We start from the raw sequence: 24355 nt of genomic DNA, 5'->3' as shown, positions 1-24355 counted from the left end.
CCCGCTGAGAGACTGCTGGCTCATCTATCGGTAGCTTGTGTCCTTTTTTCGATTCGGTTCACATATTATTAACTCGGTTTCAAGAACCGTTGCTATATTCCACCGTGCTCTGCTGGTATCTTCTTCTCTTCTCGCTGACAATGGCCGATCCTAAATACGCAAACTTGCCAGGAATTGTAAGTTTACTAACGCTAGCAGACAGATTAGCTGAATTGCTAACTTGGCAATGCTAGCTCCTAACATCCCTGTTGTTTACTCATCCGTCTGCTTATTGTTTGTTTTTACTATACAACCAGTAAGTGTAGATTCTAAGTGGATATATTTTCAATGAATGGCATGTGGTATAAGGCATCATTAGAGCAAGAGTGAGCACAGACGTGTTGTGAAAATGGGCCGGGGCGTTGGCCAGGCTAATGACAATAAACGGGATGTCTCATCGATTAATATATTGTTTACCTGATTGTTTTATTAGGCTTTCAACGAGCCGGACGTGTATGAGACCGGTGACCTTCCAGAAGATGAACAAGCTCATTTTGAGTCGGTAAGTTTTGTGTTCACTGTATTTGCAGACTGTTGACCCCTTGCTAAGTAGTCAGCAAGTGTTCACACTTTATATAACATATAACGCACTGATTTCTTCATTGTGATAAGTGTGCATTTATCCCTGCCATGACTAAAACATCTAACAACGCAGTTAACGTTACTGGTTGTGCTCTTATGTTACTAAGTAGCTTAACATCAGTAGTGCTGTGTTAATTGTGAAGTAAATGAATGAATGCTTTATTTCAAACATTTAATTAAAATAATACAATAAAAGCTAAATGAATAAAACAAAACATTAATTTACCATGCCCAGAAAAGGAATAGGAAGAAGCAAAATGTTATTTCCCTACCACTTTTCCATTGCTACATATTATAAATAATAATCAATGGCTTCATATTTATATCATATCTCAAACACTTTCTTTACAATTTGTTACATATGTTTACGCACACACCACAAAACAATAAGTCACATGTTCACCATGGAAAATAAATGGTGTAAATAAATACATTAAAAAATACAAATAATCTGTGAAAACACCTGGTCAAAATACTTTCTCCCTGTACCTTGTGAAAAACATATTTTTGTGCTGCTTTTATATTAGTGTATCTGTCACTGCATTTGTGCTGTCCTTACTGTGTTACCCACCAAAAGTAGTGAGATGACGTACAATATATGACCACCTCCTGACTTTATTTAAACTTAATAAATCACTTCAATTCATATTAAAAGCATGTTTAAGTAAAAACATGTCTGTTTTGTTCAAGATACCATTCTCATGTTATTGTTCAACCTATCTTCTATATATTATAATACATTAGTATATCTGTTCATTAATACATGGAGGGCAATAAGTAAGGGAACACAAGTATTAAGTTGATGGGAAAACTAATTAAAAAAAAGTTCCATTCAAGCGCCATCATCTATTGAAATGTCAGGGAACGAAATCTACTGTGGATTTTTACAACTATGTCATGAAGATGGTCTTGTGACTGTTGTCGATTCTCACTGCCATCCAACTGCAACATTAAGCAGAGGCAGTGGTCACCAGTGCCTCTGCCTAATGTTTTAAGCATTGACATTAATGCTTTAATCTTTTAATGTTTTTTTAATTGCTAGCATACAGTCTTTTGTGAGCAGTTGAGGGGTTGATAGATGGTTTACTGACCAGCTGAGTGAATCCTAATTGGCATTTTCCCCTACATGTTTCCTCATTCGTTCTCCCCAAACCCTTGCCCTTGTTTTGCCTTTTCCCCACCCCTCCTGGGACCCTAGTTTGTACAAGTAAGACTGGCTCCATTTTATTCTCAGTGAGCTTAATGCCATGCTTTTTATGCATGTTTTTTAATTTCATATCCATTTTTCTTACCTCTATTGATTGGGATGAAATGACAAATGGATCGTTGGCGTGACCCTTTTTGTGCTTCTTAATCATTAAAAAACTGATTGTTTTGAAGTGCAAGAAATTGATTCTTTTCCTTCTATTGGTTTTGCTCACTTAAACTATTTCAAGGGAATAATGATGGTGATGGGTATTCACCAGCACTTTAATTAGAAAGGTGTTTGTTTATTTGTTTAAGATATTTCCTTTTAACTTGTCATTATCTTTTAACAGTTGCTTCCTGCCTAATCACACTACTTTCACTAACTGGACATTTTAAAGTCCATGCGTTTTAACACCTATACATTGTGTTATACCATTTTCAAGGTTCATTGCATGTCAGGCTTGGATATAATAAAATTGAACTATTCTATGAATCCTAGTGTTAATGAAAAATGCTATCAGAAACATCAACTTGTGCAATCCATCTGCACGACCCTCATGTTTTGAAAATGCGTCCAAACAAACAAGGACACATCGGATTAGTACACTGACCTTACCTAATAATACAGACCGTATTTAGTGGATGAGGTGTTCGGCACACGCAACCTATCCACTTTAAGACACAGTCTCTTTGTCAGCGTCATTACAACATTCTGTGTTCTGCTGTCCGTTTCAGTCACAGCTGGTAAAAAAGTTCCCTTTTTAGTGCCATAGCTTTCCCTGACCTCATGTTACTTTACAGAAGAAACGTATTGGATAGGTCTCTCACTGTAGATGTTGGTCATAACAGAGGTTAAATTGAGAAATTGGTCCCGAATGTGACCATCTTTCTTTGGGCACTGAAGCTCTAATTCGGCCATTAGTGGACACGTCTCGCAGTCGCAATGACTCCTGATGACCAAAGATATAATTTCGTTTGTCTGGAACAGCCCAAACTCACACTGTATTGGGGTCTTAACTTGGATATACTTCATTAAAAGCTTTGGTTTATTCTAGCAAATTCATCTAGGATGAATAACATTTTATTAAGAAATGACACAACCTAATGAGTGATTTAAGATTGATTACATTTTCTGTTAGAAAAATGCATTTTAGGGCTTTAAGTTTCTCCTTTCTTGATGTCTTTTAAACCCCCTTGAGCCACCCTTTTACCCTTCATTCTGACTCATGGATTGTTTTTTTAAAACACCAACCCCTGCATCTATAGCATAATGTCTTGAGACCTACAATGCTCTCCATTAGAGCATATTGTCACACTACATTATAATGTGCAGTATGGTGTCAAAGGAGAAAGTAACTTGTTGGCGTTAATGGACCATCTCACCACCCTGAATTGGGAAAGACAGGAAGAAAGAAAGAACTGAAGTCATCATGAGCAGTCTGAACAGTGTGTCTCCAGGGTTTTTAGCAGGAACCCTCAGAACACTGCTTTCTTTCTTATCTTTTCCTGACCCTGGCCAACTGTTCCTGTTGTGTGCATGGCATGTGATAACCACATTAATCTGTGTTGTCTCTCTCTCTCTCTCTCTCTCTCTCTCTCTCTCCCTCCCCCCTACTTTTTTCTCTCCCTCTGCTCTTCCGTTACTTTCTCTAACTCTTTGGAAACCCAAGGAGCTGGTAAGAGCCTGACTAACACTCCTCCTCACTCTTCCTCCTCCTCCTCCTCCTGCCTACATCTGTGTAACTGTGTCGTGTTGTGTGTGTTTCATTGGTCTGTCTATCTTTAAAATCCGAATCTGTGTGGTAGCCCGGACCCATGTCATCTATCTGTATGTCAGTGGTGTTTTAATTTTACCCATCGTCTCTAGTTCATCATAATTGATCACTAGGAAGTTTTGATCAAATGATGCACGTTTTTTTGTGCTTCCCAGAATCACTAATCAAAGAACCGTCATTTAGAAAACAAAGTTTTTCATTTTCTTAACAGTGATTTTACCACAGTAGACTTACACTACATGGATGACACATTTTTATAGTTGAACTTCTAAAGATGGTCTTATGGGTCTAAAATCAGGCCTATTGTTAATTAGTTATGGCTGTGATATACATATTTTTCCTTCATAACAATCTTTGAAATCATATTTCAGGGCAATGATCAAGCTCATAATTTCCTCTTAGATCTGACCAACCTGTCAACATATTTCAAGTCTACCTTGGGCTTTGAGACTTTTGGCTCACTGGCTCAGTAAGCTAAGGCTCATTTTTAAGTCTTTGCTGTCTGAAGTCTTTGCTGTCTGTATAGTCTAACATGCACTTTTTAAGATTTTGTTTATGTTCATCTGACTTTATTTCCTGGTGTTTCAATGACAGGAGGAGCTCTGCAGTGACAGTGTGGAGAGGATTGTGGTCAACCCCAACGCAGCCTATGACAAGTTCAAAAAAAAGAAAGTCAACACCAAGGGGCTTGGTCAGTTCATAGTGGATTATATATATATATATATATATATATATATATATATATATATATTATTTTTACTTCTTACCTCTTGTGTTATCAGTCTTGCTTTGGTGTGAATTGCCCCGCCAACTTTATCCCCATGCAGTGAGATGTTTCTGTTATTTAGCCTGCTCTCATTAATTAAAAAAAAAATGGGGTCGACAAAAAAATAGAAACTCCGGTCTATAGGATGCAATACAGTTCAACAGCACCACATACTGCAGTCTCAAAAATGACCTCTTATCAAATTACTGGTGTCCTTATATACAGTACCTCAGTAAGTCTTGTGACAAGCTATCACCACCATAAATACTAAGTATACAAAACAACTTTACTTTCATCTTTTTAGAATAGCTTTTACAAAGTGCAGTATTTACTCTTAACAGATAAAGACATGAACAAGATAAATATAAATGACCATTATTAGGAGACATACAACATTAAAGACAGCTTTGCAGAATACAAGACTAGCAGAAAGACAGGCGATGTCGCTCTTCTGGTACAGGTGTAACTTTTTCGGTATGTTTTTTTCCCCCGATTTCCTCAAAACCCATTGATGTCCTCTTCAGACTTCTCAGACAGAATCAGTAGAAGCAGAAGAATTGGCTATGAGTCCGGAGAATTTGAAATTGTGAGTACATTCTGTTCAGCAGAAATTCATTACTTCATTTTATATTCTTTTTGAAGATGTTTCATTTTAGTGCAGCAACACCATTAGGGTTAAAGTCTGCTCTCTCTGTACCAGACTCACTTTGGTGTTGTGTGATATTCATACAATTTCTCTGTTCTCTCTTTTTTGTTTAGCTTGGAGAGGGCTGTGGAGTGAAGGAGACACCCCAGCAGAAGTATCAGCGCCTGGTGAACGAGATCCAGGAGCTCACTCAGGATGTGGATGCCATCCAGGTGAACTGACAGCGAGACACACATACAAACGCACGCCTGCGTGCTCCCTCACAGCTCTCCTACACGCATAGGACTTGGCAAGCGGATGGTACACCATTATTATTATATTATCCGGTCTTTACCTTACCTTGCTGTCTGCACGGATTCAATAGCCTTTCACAGAGGGACTTTCCTCCACTCTGCTCCATGACCACGCCATCATATATTTATTCAGGAAAGTGCAACATTTTAGTTAGAACAATTTCAGAGGCTCTAAACCACCATCAACCTGTGAATTTGCATTTTTTGTGGCAGAATCAGTGGTCTTTAGCTCATGCAGTTCATATTAGCAGAATATTAACCTTTTGGGGTATGAGCTGCTTCCTTGCTACAGTCTCTAAGGGCGCACTCACACTGTCCATTCGTACTGTGGCCTGGCTTTAGGGTGATTGACCCACCCCCCTCCCTCTTCCCCTGCAGCCCAGGCCCGCTCGTACTCACATTACTCACATTGATCTGGACCACGGCTCGATTGAGCATTGCTTATACGTCATCACCCCTCATGAATTTAGTTTTGTCAGACTGTTTTTGCACGTTTCATCTGACGAAATCTGCAGTAAACACTCCACCTACGCATCCGACCACCCCAAATCGTTTGGTGCATCTTTTTAAATGTCTGTCGCAGGAAACAGACTCATATCAATAGACATCAAGACCGCCGCCAATGCTCGCGCTCGTACACGTGCGCATGCTCATGCCCGTACATGTGCATCTTATTCTCATAAATGCGGCTGTTTTTTTTTTGCACCTCTGGTTAAGGGCGCACTCACATTGGTCAAACGAACTAGACTTTACCCGTGAAACGTGCTTGGGCACGGTACGGATGGACAGTGTGAGTGCGGCCTTAGAGATTCGGGAAACATGACTCCAGCAAAAGAACGTATATCGGTATAGCAATAGCAGTGCAAGACTCCTAAAGCTTTCCAAATAAAGTTACGTGAATCCTTTAAAACACTGAGTATTAACAAAAATTAACACAGAAAGTACCCATTTGGATTTAGCCATTTCATTGAATTTATTTACCCTTAAATAGATCCCCATGCATTTAGTTACAGAAGCTAATCCAAACCCAAGTTAAAAAATACTGGAATGCCCCATTACTTGAGTTCTGTCTGAAATATAATGTCTTAACAAATCAAATACAGTAGATATTTACGTATACAGTATGTTTTGGTTTTGTTTTTTGGCATGGGACACAAGGTTTCTATGAACAACATAACTGCTTGGCCGAGACAGACTTCTAGTCCCCTATTTCATCACCCTCTGCTTTTCTTGGAAAAACAACTGTCACTCCTGTGTAGAACTCAATTACTCAATGACTGTTGTGTATCTCCCCTTCCAGTCTGCTACAGAGGAAAGCAATGCAGAGGAGCGCCTGACCCCGGCAGTACTCGCCCAGCGGGCAGCCCAGCTCAAACAACAGATTGTTTCTGCTCATCTTGACTCACTGCTGGGACCACAGGCACACATCAACCTGGCTGACCCGGATGGAGCGCTGGCCAGGTGAGCAGAGAGAGTGGGGGGAGGGGTGGGGGGGGGGTGATGAGACAATGAAGCAAGACAACAAGCATCTGGATTCGGAAACCTGGCGCTACAACCTATCAGACCCTGGGAGAGTGATGAGGTAGTAGGCAGGGAATGAAAAGGGGTAGAGGAAGAGGGTCGCTTAAAGATATAGAGGGATTTAAAAAAACAGTACAGCTAGTTTCAATTGCTCACATAAACCAACCCTGATCTTACTGTAGCACTACCTGGGGAGCACAGGAAGCAATAGACAGATGATTGAGGGGGGGAAATAAAAGCTTGAGAGAGAGGTTAACTGAGAACGGCTTTAGAGAGAATAAAAACATATTGTGACACGTCAGACCAAACACTGAACTGAAGATAGAGAGGGAAAGATACACAAGTAAGAGAAGGGGAATAAAAACTGATGAAAACTCACCTTGACCTTGCTGTTTACGACAAAGCAACACATGGAGCTGATAACAATATTGAACAAATATTCCTTTTGTGTCTCCATTTCCTCTCTTCCCCCCAGGCGTCTGCTCACCCAGCTGGAAGCAGCCAAGGGCAGCCGTGGCAGCGCTGCTGGAGACAGCAAGCCAACGGCATCAGCTAAGGGCCCAGATGGAGTGGTACTCTACGAGCTGCACAGCAGACCAGAGCAGGAAAAATTCAATGAATCTGCCAAGGTAAAGTGAAAAGGGAGGCGCAGGGAGTCAGAGTCAAGTGTTTGCGATAAATGTACTCTTAAAATGAGCAAATGTTTTAATTTGCTAGTTGTGTTTTTGTTTTCATTCTCATGAAAGGAATGTCAGAATATTTGATAAGCGGTACTAAAGGCAAGAAAGTGTGTGCATGGGAGTTTGTTGTTTATTGTGTGTGTGTGTGTGTGTCAGTGCCAACCATGTGTTGCCTCATTCCATCCCTGTAGATGGCGGAACTGGAGAAGCGTCTAGCTGAGCTGGAGATGGCTGTTGGCTCAGGATCAGACAAGCAGGTACACACGACTCACACAGTCTTTACACACAAAAACACACACATCCTTTTTAATGCTTTTCTCGTTCATTCACACTAATTCTGTTTATATTCCTTCTCTCTTTCATTCTCACACCAGTATAATGTTGATGCTTCTGTTGCCATGTAACCATCTACAAACTGAAATAAAAATTTGATTTATGTAAACTATGAGGGTGGCTTCATTGCTTCTTGTTGTAATTTATTTTCCCTCTTTATGTTGCAGGGGCCTCTGAGTGCTGGTGTGCAAGGAGGCAGTTTGATGGTAAGAACAAGATAAGACTTTCTTTTGCAACATACTGTGTGGAGTATTTGTATTTGTAAAACTGTATCTGATGTGCAGCCAAATAACTAGGCCATACTTCAAAGATGAATGACATCAGTTGCTCCAAGTTTGTTTATTGTTTCTGTGCCAGCAGTAAGAGAAAGAACAAAAAACTTTGTGCTCAAGCTTATATATAACGTGTGCTTGTTTGAATCAGGCCACCATAGAGCTCCTGCAGGCGAGGGTGTACGCACTGGACTCAGCTACTCTGGATCATGTGGAGGCCAGACTGCAGGTAACTAGGACAGGGTTACAGGGAAATGTATGGTTTTGATGTAAATGTTATTTGCAATTTTATTACATTCCTATTTATGCATCATGTTTCCCATAGAAGATGTGTGTATTGTAAGACATTTTGTTTTGGTGTCTTACAGGGAGTTAAATGACAAGCTCATTATTTACGTTCAGTACCGTTGAGATGTGCCAACCATATGCAACAGCTAATTCAGCAAATCCAGAGCATATTAAAAACATATACAATGTGTTTATTGCAAATATTACAATATAAATCAAGACATATCTCGGTCCTCTGACTCTTGTATGCGTTAGTATCTACTGCAACTAGAATTAAAGGTTCATAAGAAAGTTTTGTGGCTGTTGGGGTTATTTTTTTCTAATTTGACCTTTTAGCTATGACCGTACTGTAATTCTTTTGCCCCATGCACTGGATGGTTATTGAAACTGGGCAGTGCATTTCCTTTCGGGTGAAATACTGAAAAACTACTTTTCTGATCGTCTTAAAGATGCCAGAATTCCACGCTGTTAGCTTACTGCCATGAGTATTTACATTGACATGTATTGACATTAATCTAATAGATGCTTATATTTTTCCTGTAATGTATCTGAATGCCTCAGAATTGTCCATAACACTACCTCTGTAAAAGATCACTTGCATTATTTAAGGTAAACAGTCACTCTTGGAAAACATTTGGGGTCCTTCTGTACAAGTTTTACATAATTTCGATCTTAAGCATTGTGGTTAACATGGGGGGGTGAGGTGTAAATGTAAGTGGTCCTCTGCAGTTTCCTGTTTAAACTCCTTTCAATACGTATTCTGTTCCATGTGAAGTCTTTGGGCTTGACACAATGTACGAATAATAAAAGTATGACATGACTGTGGAAAACCCTTTGGAAAACAGAATTTTTTTCTCCTTATTGATTTGCAACCTCTTATTATAAGTAATTTAAAAATGATTGATAGTCGCGCACAAAATGAACAACTAAAAAACTGCTTTTTGTCTCTCTCCCATTTAGAGTGTCCTCGGGAAGATGAATGAGATTGCTAAACAAAAGGCAGCGATTGAGGATGCTGAGACTCAAAACAAGGTTTGTAATCCCTTTTACAGTGCAAGATAAGTGCAGGATGATCTCAGATTCTTCACACAAAGTTAAAAAGCACTTTAAGATGGAAAACTCTAATGGAAGGTTCCTACAATCTCAAGCGTTTAGATTTTATCGCAAAGTTGTATAGCACCATATGTTACATCTGAATGTAGTGCTGTCTTTAATGACGAACAGCTGGAACAGCCTTTAATCAGTCAGAGCCAAACCAAAGTTTTATCACCAAGCTTTTTTATTGTTTGTTCATTTAGAGTCAAAAATGAAATACATTTTTATTCAGGATTTCATTCAGATTTTTCTGTGAGATGTGCATGATTTCCAGGCAGCGTTCATGTGTCTTCAGCCTTGACAGTTCTAAAGTGCTGTACACTATAAGGGCCAATAGAGGGCAGGGCATGTTAATCATATCCTGATGGTGAATGACAAAGACATGAAAAGTGGTTTATTTTGTGTAAATAAGGTTAGTGCATGTTGCTGTTCAATTTTTGGTGACACTATAATGTACTTTAATTGTGATTTTAGTAAATAGGGTGTGTGACTTGTTTACTTGTATACAAACATTTGTATAGCACATTTCAACAAGAAGGTAATTCAAAGTACTTTACATAAAACATTGAGAGCATTGGAAATGAACACAAATAAAATAATAATAAAAAATGCTAAAAGGAATTTTAGCAGCATAAATGCAACTTAAAACAGTGACCATATATTCAATGCAAACTTAGGCTTATGAGTTTAGAATTTAGTCTTGTGAAGTCTTATAATAAAGTCACTTAAAATACAGGTGGAATTTAAAAAAAAAAAATGTCACTGAATTTCAAGCCGTGTTAACAGTATTTCTAGTTTTTGGCCCCAAACTATTGCAAAGTAAAGTTCGAATGTAGGTTTTACTTTTTATTATAATAATCAATGCACTTATCAATTACAGTACAATTACTACTGCACTAAGTAACAAAAGTCAAATGTGTGACCTTGGTGAAAACAAACATGTTATTTTTGTTTTAGCTAGGTATTAAATGTAAATTGTGTTGTGTGTTTAACTTTCAGGTGTCTCAGCTCTACGATGTAGTGCAGAAGTGGGATGCCATGTCCACTTCTATACCTCAGGTGGTGCAGAGGCTCGTCGCTGTCAAGGAGCTGCATGAGCAAGGTGAGCAACTAAACTGGTTTACAAGGTGGTAGTCCTAAGACTTGCTCTATGTCCTCGCATTACTGTAAGCCACGAGACAATGTTATTTGTTTAACTTGTCACCCCATAACATTATATCAATGTAGTGCTGTTGAGTAATTAGTTTGTATTGTAAATATTGTATGAATATTGCTTTAGGGGTGGATTTCAACCCAGTAAAGATCATAACAATGAAACTTTGATTATTTATGGGCTATTCTTTTACGTGATGGGAGAAGAACCTTGAATTGACACCCATGAGAGTTCAAGGAGAGGATGTATGTAGGTTAGTGGGGGGTGGGGAGTGGCATTAAAGATTAAAATATGTAGGATGTAGCTACAGAACATAACAGGGTGTGATCCCGGATCACATTTCAGGCAGCATCTGTGCTGGGATGTAAAAACTGTCCCTAAAGATTTGCATTTGCAATGGGAATGTCTTGGTGCGAGACAAAAGATGAAAACTAAGCGAAAATGGGATTCAATCGGATAATGGATTTAGCCTAAACCATGCCATTCTATTATAACAAAGGGCAAAAAATCACTGAAAGGGAGACTCAAAATGGTAATAGAATTAGACTAAATCTAGCAATAGTGTTAAACTCCCCCTCAGGGAGAAAGAGATGCATGATATTATATATCACATTATCATCTTTTTATTATTTAGCACATGAAAGCAGATCCTTGGCATTAATAGATTGGATTGATAATTCATTTCTGAGAGCTGGAAGAGGTCATTCATCATCCAGACTGTCTTTGCACCAATCGGTCACAGTCTGCAGCAAAAGGGTTCTTAGCTCAATGGGGTTTAGCTGCACTGATCTTATTTTTCTCTCCTGATCTTCTTTACCGATGAAGGCAATCAACGGAAATAATCTTTCAAGCAATCATTCATCAATTTTCGGATTACATTTGTCTTTACTCCTCTTCACGTTGTCTGAGAGCAAAGATAACATTAACATAAGCACAGTATTTAACCACTCATTTGTAAATTAGAGAACTAATGCTCAGTTTAACTTCTTTCTCCTTCTCTCTGCCTCACGGCTTCATTTCATCCAACACCACCATCTTGTAGCCATGCAGTTTGGCCAGCTGCTGACCTACCTGGACGCCACTCAGCAGATGATCAACAACTCCCTGAAGGAAAATAACACTCGGCTTACAGAGGTAGGAAGTTTAAGATCTATTGAACCATTGGGGATTAATCTTTTTTTTTTGTGTGTGTGTGTGTGTGTGTGTGTGTGTGTGTGTGTGTGTATCACTGCTCAAGTGTGGAATTTTGTTCAGTGTTCACCTCGTGTGAATTAATGAGGCCAATCGAAAAACATACTTCTCTCACTGGTGGGTCCTCACAAAAAAATTTCCAACAATGAAACAATTGCTATCATATAACAGGAACAATTTTTTTTATGTATGAGGTACTTATCCATAGTCACCCATAGCCCCCTGTTTGGAGAAACAGGCAGGACCTCCAACACGGAAGCCAAGTCGCAATGTACTGCTGACAGGGGCAGCAGCTAAATGCATTTTAGACACTTTAACACTCCATTTTGCTGGTCTACCGCTGCCTCAATCAATACTCTACTAATACTAGTATTATGTTTGTTTATCAGTTAACCTTACCCGTTGACTATTTTATCAATCGTTTAGTCCATGAAGTCTTTAACAATATCATTTTTTTCAGAGCCCAAAAAGACATTTTCAAATGACTGTTTTGTCCAACCAACAGTCAAAAATGAAAGATATTGCATTTAAAAATGATGTAAAAACGGAAAATGAATCAAATCCATACATTGATGAAGATAAACTAATTAATATTTAGCATTTTAAGCTAAGTTCAAGCATTTTAAGAATCAGTATATTTGTTTCTAATATTTAAGTAACCAGTGGGTCTTTAGTTTAATTCCCGGACCCAAACGTGTCTGGTGAATTTATTTATTTATTTCATTTGTTCTCCCCTCTCTGAGAGCCTCTTTTTCCATTCTGCTACGTGAACTACTTGGGCTGCATATGTGGTAAAACACAGCTGATGCAGGATTTGTACGCTGCCCTCCTAAAAACTACATAGAACTGCGTAAAAAACGAGTACAATCTGTTTTAAAATTATTAAGATCCATACCTCATTGTACAAGAGGGCAATGTGAGGCAGCACAGCTTCTAAACCCTGCAGAACCAACGATTTTAAAACTCAATGGCACACAGTGAAGCTGGCAGCAGCCACATGCCAACGACAGAGCCTGTGTGGCAGGTATAAAAAAACTTGCTGCGCCCTGCGTCCATTCACTATGTATTTTGGCTGTTATTGGCTCCTGCTTGACTCCATGCTCCACTCTTTCCATCCCTGTGTCTTCAGCACTACCTTCTACTCTTTCAGCTCTTGACTAACTCGCTACCCCCTTCTTCCTCCCCAGGTCCAAGAGACAATGAAAGAAAATCTGGTGGCTGTAGAAGAGAACCTTGCTGCACTAGATCAGAGGATGAAGAAGCTCTCCAAATAAACAGTGTCAGAGATCGGATCGGTCCAGGAGAAGACTGTAGAGCACGGACAAATATGAGCTGGCTAGAGTGCACAAATGTGGGATTGGGGTTTAACTCTGTCTTTTTTGGCCGTCCCTCTCTTGCTCTCTACTTCGCCTCTGCCTTTTTTCACTCAGTGGAATGTTAGAAAGTAGGAAAAGATTGAATAACAAAAAAGGAGACCAAATGCTCTTGTCCAACCTCCTTTCCTCTTCCTTTCTCTTACATCTCATTGATATCAACTGAAAACACATTTTCCACTCTATTCATGCCACTGATGCAGTCCCCTCTTGAGCTTATTATAGTGACCTATATTGTTATAGACTGGATTTGTTTTCATAATTATTAGTATTAAGCATAAGAAATGTCTTCATTCCTTTCAGAATCGCACTCTGGGTTTGTACTGTATACTGTGGTCAAATTAAAGGGATCACAGTAGTGTTGGGTTGATGAATGACATTAAAGACGTCAACTGTATAAAAAAAAAAAATTGAAGATCAGTTGTCTTTTAGTGTTGTAGCAGGAGCACTTTTGTGTGGGTGTCAGGGCTAAGTCAAGGAAGGAAAGCTTGTAAATATGCCTGTGTACCTTATTGTTTCTTCACGCTCAGTCACTTGTAACTATATTATTATGACTGAGACCAGACACCACAGACTTTCAGAACTCTAGAACTTTTAGTCTGCTTTGTCATTGCCTACAAGTCAACTGTATTGTACATCTGTGGTCATGGAAACAGATCAATAAAACAAGGTGTGGTAACCTTTGGGTGCTTTTTATTTCATGAGATGAAGATCACTTTTTAAATGCCCACTTCATACTTCATACAAGGAATTGCTTTGCCCATTTATGAACACTGGATGGCAGCATAACATAATTTAAAAAAGGTTCAGACTCCCATTGTAGTTAATCAGCTTTCAAATTTACTACCAAATAGACTCCATAAATGCTAAATTATTCTGCTTTAACATATTCCTATTCCGCCAAAATTCCCAGTAGAGGTAAATTTTATCACACTCCTGAATTGTTAAGTCACTTAACAATTCAGTTTCTATTAACATTGGCAATACCTAAAAGAAGACTGACAAACCTTTCCTTTCTGACTGGATTTAAGTTGACAGAAAGAGCTAATTTTAGTTTATACAAAACTGCCTACAATCGGGGGAAAAACCTTCAAAAGAATCTACTCATTACCTTTATTGCCTGTTATTCCTCATCTCTCTCCTTATCACTCTGACTTTCTAATGAAGCCATAAAAAAGCCAGACACACTATTTACTTGATATGACCAGTGTCCTAAAGGATTAAAAGGAGAATACACCAAGACCTACAATAGAAATTTACCAAAAAGTATGAAGCGTCCAGTCCAGTAATATCACATTGGAACATGGTTCAGCACTAGTCTGATGCTTCATCATTCGCAGAGCAAATTAACACAAGGCACTCTGAGGTCAAACTCAAATCCATTGATTTAAAAATCTGGCAATAGGAGCTTTACAAAAAGCATTACAACAAAAAGCTGCTTGAGGTCAGGTGACGGTATTAGTGACAAAGGCACAGACAGGTAATATATACAGTAGTAGTGCACAGATCAGGTGTTTCTAGTGAGTCATCCATACACAGCAGCTCAGTTGAGTAACTGCCGCTGCAAGCCGCCACAAATGGATAAATAGTTAAGAGTCGTTAAAAGAGAATTGTGGTCCTGAAGTCAGTTTTTATATAACTAAAAAAATCTTCCTATCTAATCCTAATTAGATGTGTGAATTAGACTCAACATATGATAAATCCCTTAATAAGCCTGTGGATTTCTCATTTCTTTCTATCTACATCTTTCTTTTATTTCAGAGAACCATTAAATGCCGAGTAGCTTTCTGTTTCCTCTAACGTGAGGGGAGTTCAATACTGGACAGTACATATCAAGTGTGACTTGCGGGAAACAAAATCCAGAACTCCAACTTAGAAGGGAATGCCCCTCATGAGCGCAGAGACATACCGTGTACTGTACTGTATATCATGTCATTCTGCATTTGTCCTTCTATTTTGGGTGTGCTAGATTGGGCAAGCCCACTCCCATCTCTAAAGACTCATTTATACACAATTACAAATAAATAGTTACCAAGCGGCCAGCCAGCCCAAGATGCCGAGTAACCTCCTGGACAAAAGCAACAGTATTATCATGTTATTGTAGACTATAGCTGTCTATGTGGCCATGAATATGTAAAAGCATAACCCCTCTGGAAAAACAGACAATTTTAGCAGTGGGGTTTAAATCCAATCAAAAAAACCATAGAGGGTTTTCAGTAACATTAAAGCTCATTCTTTGCTCAACAGTCAAATTTCAGCTTCTTATATACTGTATGTCAGCAGCCTAGACCACCCTTTACTACCCTGGACAAAGTTAATATTTAAGTCCCCATGCAGCACAGACGCAGCTGAACAGAGAAGAGGCTGTAGGAGGCACCAATTGCTCCAAAATCTGTTTCTGGTGCTGATATGGGGAAAACTATGAGGTGAGGAAGAAAAGGATGGAGTAAGAGCCTGGAGTGCGTGCCTCGCTGCCAGTATACCCACCTGTTCAAACAGGCTTTTAAAGTTTAATGCCCTACAGTCTCTCGCTTGGGCTTGTGGATTTTACCTTTGCCTTTTTTCTTATGTCTTATCTTTGGCACATGCATGTCGGTGCCAAGTAATGAAGAAATCAAGGCAGTGTTAACAGTTTAGATATTGATAATAGCACTTTATTATTCACGTCTGTAATGTGCTGTACTGTTTACAATGGCATGTAATCAAATATTTAATACAATTATAATTTATGTAACATTAATATCTCTTCTGTTTTGACAAAGCAAAATAGTAAAATTACTAATAATAGCAATTCTGAACAATAAATGGAGGCAGTGAAAAGTAGAAGCAGAGAAATAATAACCGATATCAGGAATAAAAAAGGACACGGAGAAGAGAGAGCAAATCCCACACAGAGGGCTTCTGCATCAGTTTGTCCGATTCTTTTCAGATTGGGTCTGGACAGGTGAGGCATCTGTGGTGAAGCAGAGAGGAGGACAGAAGAAGTCAGCGGAGGTAAGCAGAGTGAAATAGGATGGATACCGTTGTGGGGCAGATTGAGAGGCTTGTAGCGAATGAGAAAAAGAGAAGATCAAGACCGTAGTGTAAAGAGAGTTGTGTGCAGACGTAAACAGGGTTTTAACGGACTAACAAGATTGTCGGCAAAGTCGCCTTAAAGCTCCAAACACAGAAATCTCAACAAGTGGATGTGACACCTAGTTGTTAAATCTGGACGGGACAAGATGGGATTGAGTGGATAACTTTAAAAAAACTCTCAAAAATAAACCTGAAATAGAAGTTTTCTGCTTCATGGGAATTCTGGACATCTTTGGTGTACAGGAGATGATAGATGGGGGACCTTCTGAGGAAATAAAATTCAAATGAGATGATTAATGGGTATCATTAATAGCGAAGTACAATATTGGCCTCAGCTGAGATGGGCATTGACAAAAGAGATTAATGTATTAACAATGGGGACCTAAGATTAAAGACAAAGCACTGTAAGTAATTGTTGGCAAAAGATCCCATTTATAGCGCCTTAGAATCTCCCCCATGAATCACTGCCACTTTCCAGTTGTACATATTTTTTTTTAATATCATGCTTTTCTAGTTTAGGTACCAATAGCCAGCATGTCTGATAAGGTGAGGAGGTCTCTCTGCTGCTGGTCTTGGACTTAGAAAAAGAGTTAAAACACACAATGACAAAGGGTGAGCCAAGAGAGAAGGAAAAAGGGTTTACTGTATCCCCAGTACATGTTAACAGCTGTATCACTTGGTCAGTTCAGAGAGAGGAAGGATTCCAACAGCTGGTGTGTGTGTGTGTGTGTGTGTGTGTGTGTGTGTGTGTGTGTGTGTGTGTGTGTGTGTGTGTGTGTGTGTATGTGTGTGTGTGTGTGTGTGTGTGTGTGTGTGTATGTGAGTGTGGGGGAACTGGGTGTGGAGCCTTGACCAAGGGCACAGGACAGATAGAAGGGGAGTGTGGTGGCTGGAAATTCCCCAGACTCTTTTTTGTCTGTAAAACAAAAGAAACAAAAGGCAACATGTATTTTAAAACTCCAAACATTAACATCCACCGCTGTCAATTCCCCCCCCTCCAGCATTGATTGTTGGTTATATTTCAAACTGCAGCATTTGTTCTGAATAAGCGTGGCCACACGACAAATCAGGCACACTTTAACACCATTTTTTAGAATTAAATTCTTATTTTTAGACTATCACTTGTTTTGTGATATCACACGGTTATATTATTACAGTCTGGTGGACTTTTTGTTCATTTACACAATGTGTAAAGGTATTAGCCTATGTAGGTTTTTTAAAGGTATAATTTAAAAATAAGAATTATGTTCAGTTATTTATGACTAAGAAGACACAAATGTATTTAGTGAGATTAAGTAAAAGATTACATAAACACCATAGCAACTGATATATCCAAATACAACCATCAGTCATGTCTAAGCCTCATCTAAAAGCAGATGCACATGGCCAGACAGTTATCAGTGAGGAGCACTTGTTTACACTCTGTAAAGAATAATGCAATAGAGGATAAATAATACAACTAATCTATGAAAATATTGTATGTTTGTTTTTTTACGTGTGTTTTTGTTACAATTGAAACGACAATCACCCAGGAAACAGGGACCTTCATGTTAAAAAAAAAACAAACAGAAAAAAATGTAACCTCGATCTGGGGTTGTAAACAGTGTTTTCTAATGAATACAACACAGACGACGGGACTGACAAAATAAACAGACGACAGGGGTGGAGAGGGAGGGGTGTAGAGAAAGTATGCTGAACTACTCAGCAACAGCCACTCAAGTCGTGACGTGTTCTCGGTGCTTCCTGCAGCGCTTTAACCCGGGTCCTAGAGACAGTATTTGAGCTTTCTATTCGCTACTTGGCGCTGTTGCTATGGGGTTGTGCACGTTGAGCCGTGCATGGAAAACAGTTTTGTGTGTGCTGAGTTTGGGATTAAGGGCAGAAAGTGTCAGGAGCGAGGCGAAGAGCCCGCATCAAGAGTGCAACATGATGAAACGTGCTTTTATTTTGTTGTCACTCTTTTGTTGTTGTTGTTTACCTTAATGATGGTCGTCATCCAGCACCGTAATGATAACATTTAGCCTACTGTCTGGCTTCTTGTTCGTCTGAGACGGTGACCTTGCTGAACTTCCTGGTTTTAATAAAAACACATTATTACCATACATTTTTTATAAAGGAGTTGTATTGTATTGTAAAACTCAGTTAAGTTTATTTTACTTTGTCAATTCTATGGTGTCACAAAACGACACTGTGTTTAAATTAATTTACGTTGGTAATATAATCTCTCATGGGCTATTGGTGTAGGTAAAGGGACAATGAGCCTATATCTTAAATGCAACTTATTTAATGGTAAAACTAATATTTCATTGGTGATTACTTTAAATATCTATATATCTTTAAACATAAACAGATTTAGTGACTTTGTTGATTATATAGTGTCATAAAGCTGTAATGTTATCGTGGACCTTCTAAAAGCATCAAATTATGCTTTACTAAAACTAACATTTTAATAGAGACCTAATTGTTGTTATTTTTAATATATGTTATACACCACGTTGTATAGCCTGTCTGTTGCTCAGTGATGTTTTAAAGGTATTTAGCTATCACAACATGGCTATGAAACTGTTTTGGTGTAATGTGTCAGCCTGTATTCATTTTTTGTAAAATTCAACCTTGTATTATACTGATTTATATATATATATAAAAGCCAAATAGGCATGGGGTACTAATTATTAAAATAAAAAAGTATAACACCTATCAGAGCCAAACCTGTATTGAAAGTTTTGTTTTATCACGGACTAATGAAGAATGCTGCTGCATTTCATAACGAGCAGCTGAAAATATAGCTGGACACCAAAAGGGGGGGACAGTTGCTGCTGCTGGATCACACCCAGCAGCGCTCAGCTCGCGCCCCAGACGCTCAATCGGCCGGGCGTGTGTTTTAATATCTCTAAGAGCTGCAACAGAGCGCGCGGTATGAAATGAATGAGAATATGACACCACATGTGTAGGCTACTAGAAATCTGATCTTTGACATATTACAAATACCTAACACATAAAATACATGTGTCTTCCATAATCACACGGTAGAGAAGTGTCGTTTCAAGGAGAGCGCCGCTATTATAATTTAATGGAGTAAAGGGGGTGTGTGCAATGTCAATCACCGACCAGTTTAAGACATGCAATCAGAAGTCAGATGAAAACAAGCAGATGGCAATACAATGGATAATAAAAAAAACACAAAGAAAGAGCTAAATTGATTTTTTTTTTTTTTACTAATATAAAACCTTTCGTGAGAAAATGGATTCAGCTTTTGTGTTCCCCGGAAACAAACAATTCTTCGACATTAGATATCCATGCATATATGTATATTTTTAGATTTTTAGTTAGAGCCAACACTGTTTAATAAAACATGTTCTGATTCTGCTGGTGTTATCCCCAGCTAGAAACTGGTTGCCAAGCATTGCATCATTCCTTTCATGTGACTCCCATACGCCCCAAATTCGTCCTGGCCGTCTTATGACTGCATCACAATTGCTGCTCGCACAAACTATACAGGCTTTAGTGAGAGAACCAGCAGCTGAGACGACACCATAACCCCGCCCCCCAGTGCTCATTTCCCGTCACCCCATTGGATGTCGTTAAGGGAAAGATCTTGGCTCCGCTCTTCTGATTGGACCGTTGGAACGTCAGTCTCCCCTACTACGTTGCTAGGTTGTGATGGATCTGCCTTCCAATGCATAGTTCGGTTGGCCTCCCTCTCAATATAAACAGCGCCGGGAGTTTCCGAAGAATCACATTCAGCCGTACAGACTGAACAATGGTTAACATGAGCTATCACCAATTTTTACTAAAACATCCACATTCGAGTTCAAGACAGTCGAGAAGGCGAGCGAATAAAAGAAAAAGGGTAAGTGGAGATTCTTGTCGTTAGTTTTGTTTGGGGCTGCTGGTGTAGTCTGTGTTTTTTTTAAGTCTTTGAGGGAGTGACAGACGGCTACTTCACTTGAAGTGGTCCGGTGCACTGGAAAGGAAAAAAGCCTGTTTTTGGCAGATACCCCAGTGCCGTTTTTAGAATAACAGTTGTCTTAATCCATCACAGATTTACATGGACGTGTTTTTATGTGTTGTCTGCTTCTGTCTTTGAAGTTGTCCAAGCTCTCGCGGACTTAAAGCCACAAACTTCTTCAGAATTGTTTTGAGCTTCCTAAAATATTTAGATTTTTTTTTATAGCCTTATACTTTTGATTTTTAAAGTGTCATTTGAATTGAATAACAGATGTTAGCCTACTCCGTGTGACGTCTGACAGTAGGCTTTCTGGGACACACAGAGGAACGGCTTTTATTTTGACAGCCTTTAATTGTTTCATTCAACACACCAATTTATAGTAAATGTTTACCACTGAATGAATACGATGTTTATATTGTTTTGTTGTTTTGTTTGCTACCCATTCTGTTCCTCTCTAAGCTTCCTTTTGTTTCGCCCATTCCTCCTACTGGACTTACATTTCCATGACGTAATTGGCTTGGCTTACAGTGGACATGTAGCACAAGTAAAAAATTAAAAAAAAGAAGCAATATTACAATTTACATTATGAACATATGAGGAAATGGTAATTTGTACGTTTTATTTATCTAAAGTTTTGAATGACTGCGTCCCCACTGCGTTTAACAAATTTACATCAAGTTAAAGAGGATTTCTTTCTTTATCACTATGTGAATTGATTTATTCACATCACTGCCAACTCTACATCCGTGCAATAATGTTGTTTTTTTATTTTATTTTCCTATTTACACATTAATGAAGAAAAGCGGAAATTCTTATTTAAATGGAATGTTTAAGTAACAAGGCTTTGTCTATAATAATAATAATTATAATACAAAATAACAATAATAGCAACAATAAAAATAATGATAGCTTTTGTTCAGCTTTAAGTGCTGAATTAAAGCAGTAGACCTGACTGTCAGACCTATAGAGTCATCAATATAAGGATGTATTCGTCGTTTATGACCATTTGTTTATCGATCTCAACGTGTTTTGAGGACCGTAGAAGGCAGGGGGCGCACTGGAGCACATTTTTGGTCTTTGTTTACAAGAATTATGTGACAGGAATGTTATTTTCTTCATCCTTGTGGATCATTTTAAACTGATTGACAATTTACATGTTTTATCATCATTTGAATTTTTTTTTTTATCATTTTCAAAAGCAGCCTTTATTGTTTTATTTAGGGCACCAAGCTCACTTTGTATTTGTGCACATCATCAATTTCATTCTTAAACCTCAGCAAATTTCAGCCGGCTGAAATTTTTTTAAAGACTAACCAATGAAATACTTTTGTCTTTCAGAATTGTTGGGACAAGCTATCTCCAACAAATTGGCAGACTTGATTAACACAGACTTCCTAAAGGTAAGTTATCACAATTGACATTCTTAATGCTGCTTGTTTGTGAAGTTAAGATTTTTAATTAATCAATTTGTTTGTTTTAATATGAACTTTAATATGAACTAATATGAACTTTGTAGTGGTCCACATTTTTAATACATATTTTGAATTTACAAATTCCTTTAGCTATTTTAGTGCAGGGCAGTAATTTAATTTAGTGTCACTGTTATTCCATTTCACATTTAAGTTGATTACACAATATATTGTACTTTGGTCTAGTTTTCTTTATCATCGTGTAAATGCTTCTATAGATTAGGTCTTCTTGCAGTATTCTCAGTAATGATACACGGCATCCTTAAGCACTACAAACCTACAAACTATAACTCAACCAGTTTCAGAACAGTAAAAAAACGATTTGGTCGGAGTTTCTGTGACGTGTCAGACTTCTAATGTGCTGCACGTTTTCCCAACCCTACTTCAGGTCCAGTGTGAACCGTGTGGCCGAGTACCTGTGTGTTGCGACTGACTGGCGAGATGACTGCCGAGTGGCTACACCTGCCCCCGCCTGGCGTGGGGCCGTTGTGTGGTGCAGAGTTGGAGGCGTGGTATGAGGACCTGCAGGATATTCTGGGCTCCGACACAGGAGGGGCAAAACTGGCACGTGCCCCTACATGCACTGAGGTCAGTACCTTGAAGTATGAAATGGCTATCACACCAATGATGAGTGTGAGTGTTTTATACGTTGTATTTTCATTAACATTTCTATTTTTTGGTTTGCTTTTCCATTTTGTGAAAAAAAATACATTCACATGCTAAGTTAAACCTATTTATACAGTGATATTCAACATGTTTTGGCAAAAGTTGACGTTTCCGTTTCCCTTTTGTAGAAAGAGCCGGAGTTTCTGGATGTTCTGGAGAGTTGTTCCCTGACATGGCTGACGGACGGAGGCCAGACGTGGGGTGAGGGTGTCCAAAGGGCAACAGAGGAAATCCACAACACTCTGCCTCTGCATCAAACTTCATCATCATCCTCCTCCTCTTCCTCCTCCTGTATGAGTCCAGCTGTTGCAGAAGAGCGGCGGGTGGAGGCTGAGAGTGGGAGAAGTGGAGCTAGTGGCAGTGATCTGCTGCCTCCAGAGTTCTTTGAGATGCTGAGTGAAGGAGGAGTGGGAATGATGGATCCGAGCGGAGCAGTGATCAGCGGTGGCTATTATTATCACCATCACCATCAACACCACCAAGCTAATAATGTCCATCCTGCGTCTCCCTTAGCCAGCGAGGAGGATCTGCCCTGTGTCCCAGATTCTCCATCCTGCTCCTCCTCAGCCTCCCAGTCGCCATCTCAAAATTGTTCTTCTCCCTCCTCACCAGCCTCTTCCCCTTCCGTCTACCCGTCCTCCCGCCTGGGAAAACGCAAGAGGACCACCAGCGAGAGGGCCAACAGTGCCTTGTCCTCTTTCGCCTCCTCCACGCAGCACACATCCTCATCCTTGTCATCTGCCAAAAAGAGTCGCAAAGAAAGAGAGCAGGAGAACGAGAGGAAGGTACAGGAGCTGACAGAGCAGAATGAGCGCTTGAAAGCAGAGATTGAAAGGCTGGGAGAGGAGGTACAGAGGACACGTAGAGCCCTGATAGAGAGACTAGTCAACACCAGGAAATGAGGAATAAAATGAAAGACAGGATGGAAGATGGGAATAAAAGATTATAGGTCCGACAGAAGTTGAATAAGCAGTGGTGGGGAAAGGTGTAATGTGATCATGAAATGCCTCTTAGACAGGAAAGGATAGAAACCAAAGATATATTTTAGAAGCAAGAGGATTTTTTGAGAAAACAGCTTAAAATGGCAAGTAATAGGAAAGTGATGAAAGACGAGAAGGCACAGAGAGAAGGGGCTGCAACAGCAATGCGGCAAATAAAAGACACAGCATGTATAAAGGAAAAGGAAGAACAGACAGCTCAAAGTGCAAATGATACCGGGGTTTTGATGAATGTTTGTCATTTTAAAGAATGCCTAACACTAAGTTCTATCAAATAGGATGGTAGAAATAACAGCTATTAGCATTTAATGATGATTTGTATGTTGGACAGAAGGGAACTTAATTCAGAGAGTGCATTTCATTGTCATCTGTTCCCACCATTTTGCAATAATTGTAACTCCTATGTTAAGGGCTGCAATTTGGCTAGCAGAGATTATTTGCCCCAATTTGTGGAAAGTTTAGGAGCTCAGGAAAAGTCTGAAAGTGCCCAGTGCAGTGTGAGTATGAGAGAATGATGTTTTTAAGGAGAGAATTCATAACCTTTCTTACTTTTTATAACCCATGGCTTGTGTGTATGTGCATTTAGATAAAGTAGGAAGGACACGGCTATACTTTCTAAGAGGTGATCTTTTCTATCAATATGGGAATGTTTGGTGGAATTGGCACAAGTTGTTCTACCCTGATTTACTATTTTTATATAACGCTGTAATAAATATATACACACAATTGTACTGTAATGGCTTGTACTGTAAAATGCCAACATATCCACTGTTATTTTGTCATTGCTGTCACATGAATTGTTAATTGTAGAATAATATGCATGGCTTTTATCATTAATGGCATTAAATACATGTTTTACCATACAATTTATTTTATCCTTCACTGTAATCCCAATACAATCCAATTTTCAATAAAAGAAAAAATGTGCAATTCTTCGTGTCATGTAATGTTTATTTGCCTTTTTAAAGTTCTGAGTATGAATGACTTGTTTGTAGAAAATTGT

General features: G+C 39.0%; 2 protein-coding genes across 2 annotated transcripts; both read left to right on the top strand.

The window, feature by feature from the left end:
- Positions 1-13830, top strand: dctn2 (dynactin 2 (p50)). The gene is made up of 14 exons (XM_083939646.1): positions 1-176; positions 473-541; positions 4179-4275; positions 4875-4936; positions 5110-5208; positions 6590-6750; positions 7286-7439; positions 7682-7747; positions 7991-8029; positions 8247-8324; positions 9344-9415; positions 10478-10580; positions 11674-11765; positions 13010-13830. Exons 1-14 carry the CDS (start codon positions 141-143, stop codon positions 13094-13096), a joined length of 1215 nt encoding a protein of 404 aa, XP_083795772.1. The 5' UTR covers positions 1-140; the 3' UTR covers positions 13097-13830.
- Positions 13831-19992: 6162 nt separating this feature from the next.
- Positions 19993-24274, top strand: ddit3 (DNA-damage-inducible transcript 3). Its single transcript, XM_083939863.1, has 4 exons — positions 19993-20120; positions 21558-21619; positions 22077-22276; positions 22483-24274. Exons 3-4 carry the CDS (start codon positions 22130-22132, stop codon positions 23254-23256), a joined length of 921 nt encoding a protein of 306 aa, XP_083795989.1. The 5' UTR covers positions 19993-20120; positions 21558-21619; positions 22077-22129; the 3' UTR covers positions 23257-24274.
- The last annotated feature ends 81 nt before the right edge of the window (positions 24275-24355 follow it).

The sequence above is a fragment of the Echiichthys vipera genome (assembly GCF_963691815.1).
Source record: "Echiichthys vipera genome assembly, chromosome: X".
In the NCBI taxonomy this organism is placed as follows: Eukaryota; Metazoa; Chordata; class Actinopteri; order Perciformes; family Trachinidae; genus Echiichthys; species Echiichthys vipera.
The sequence above is the reverse complement of the archived record's forward strand: the minus strand, read 5'-3'. Positions and strand labels throughout refer to the sequence as shown.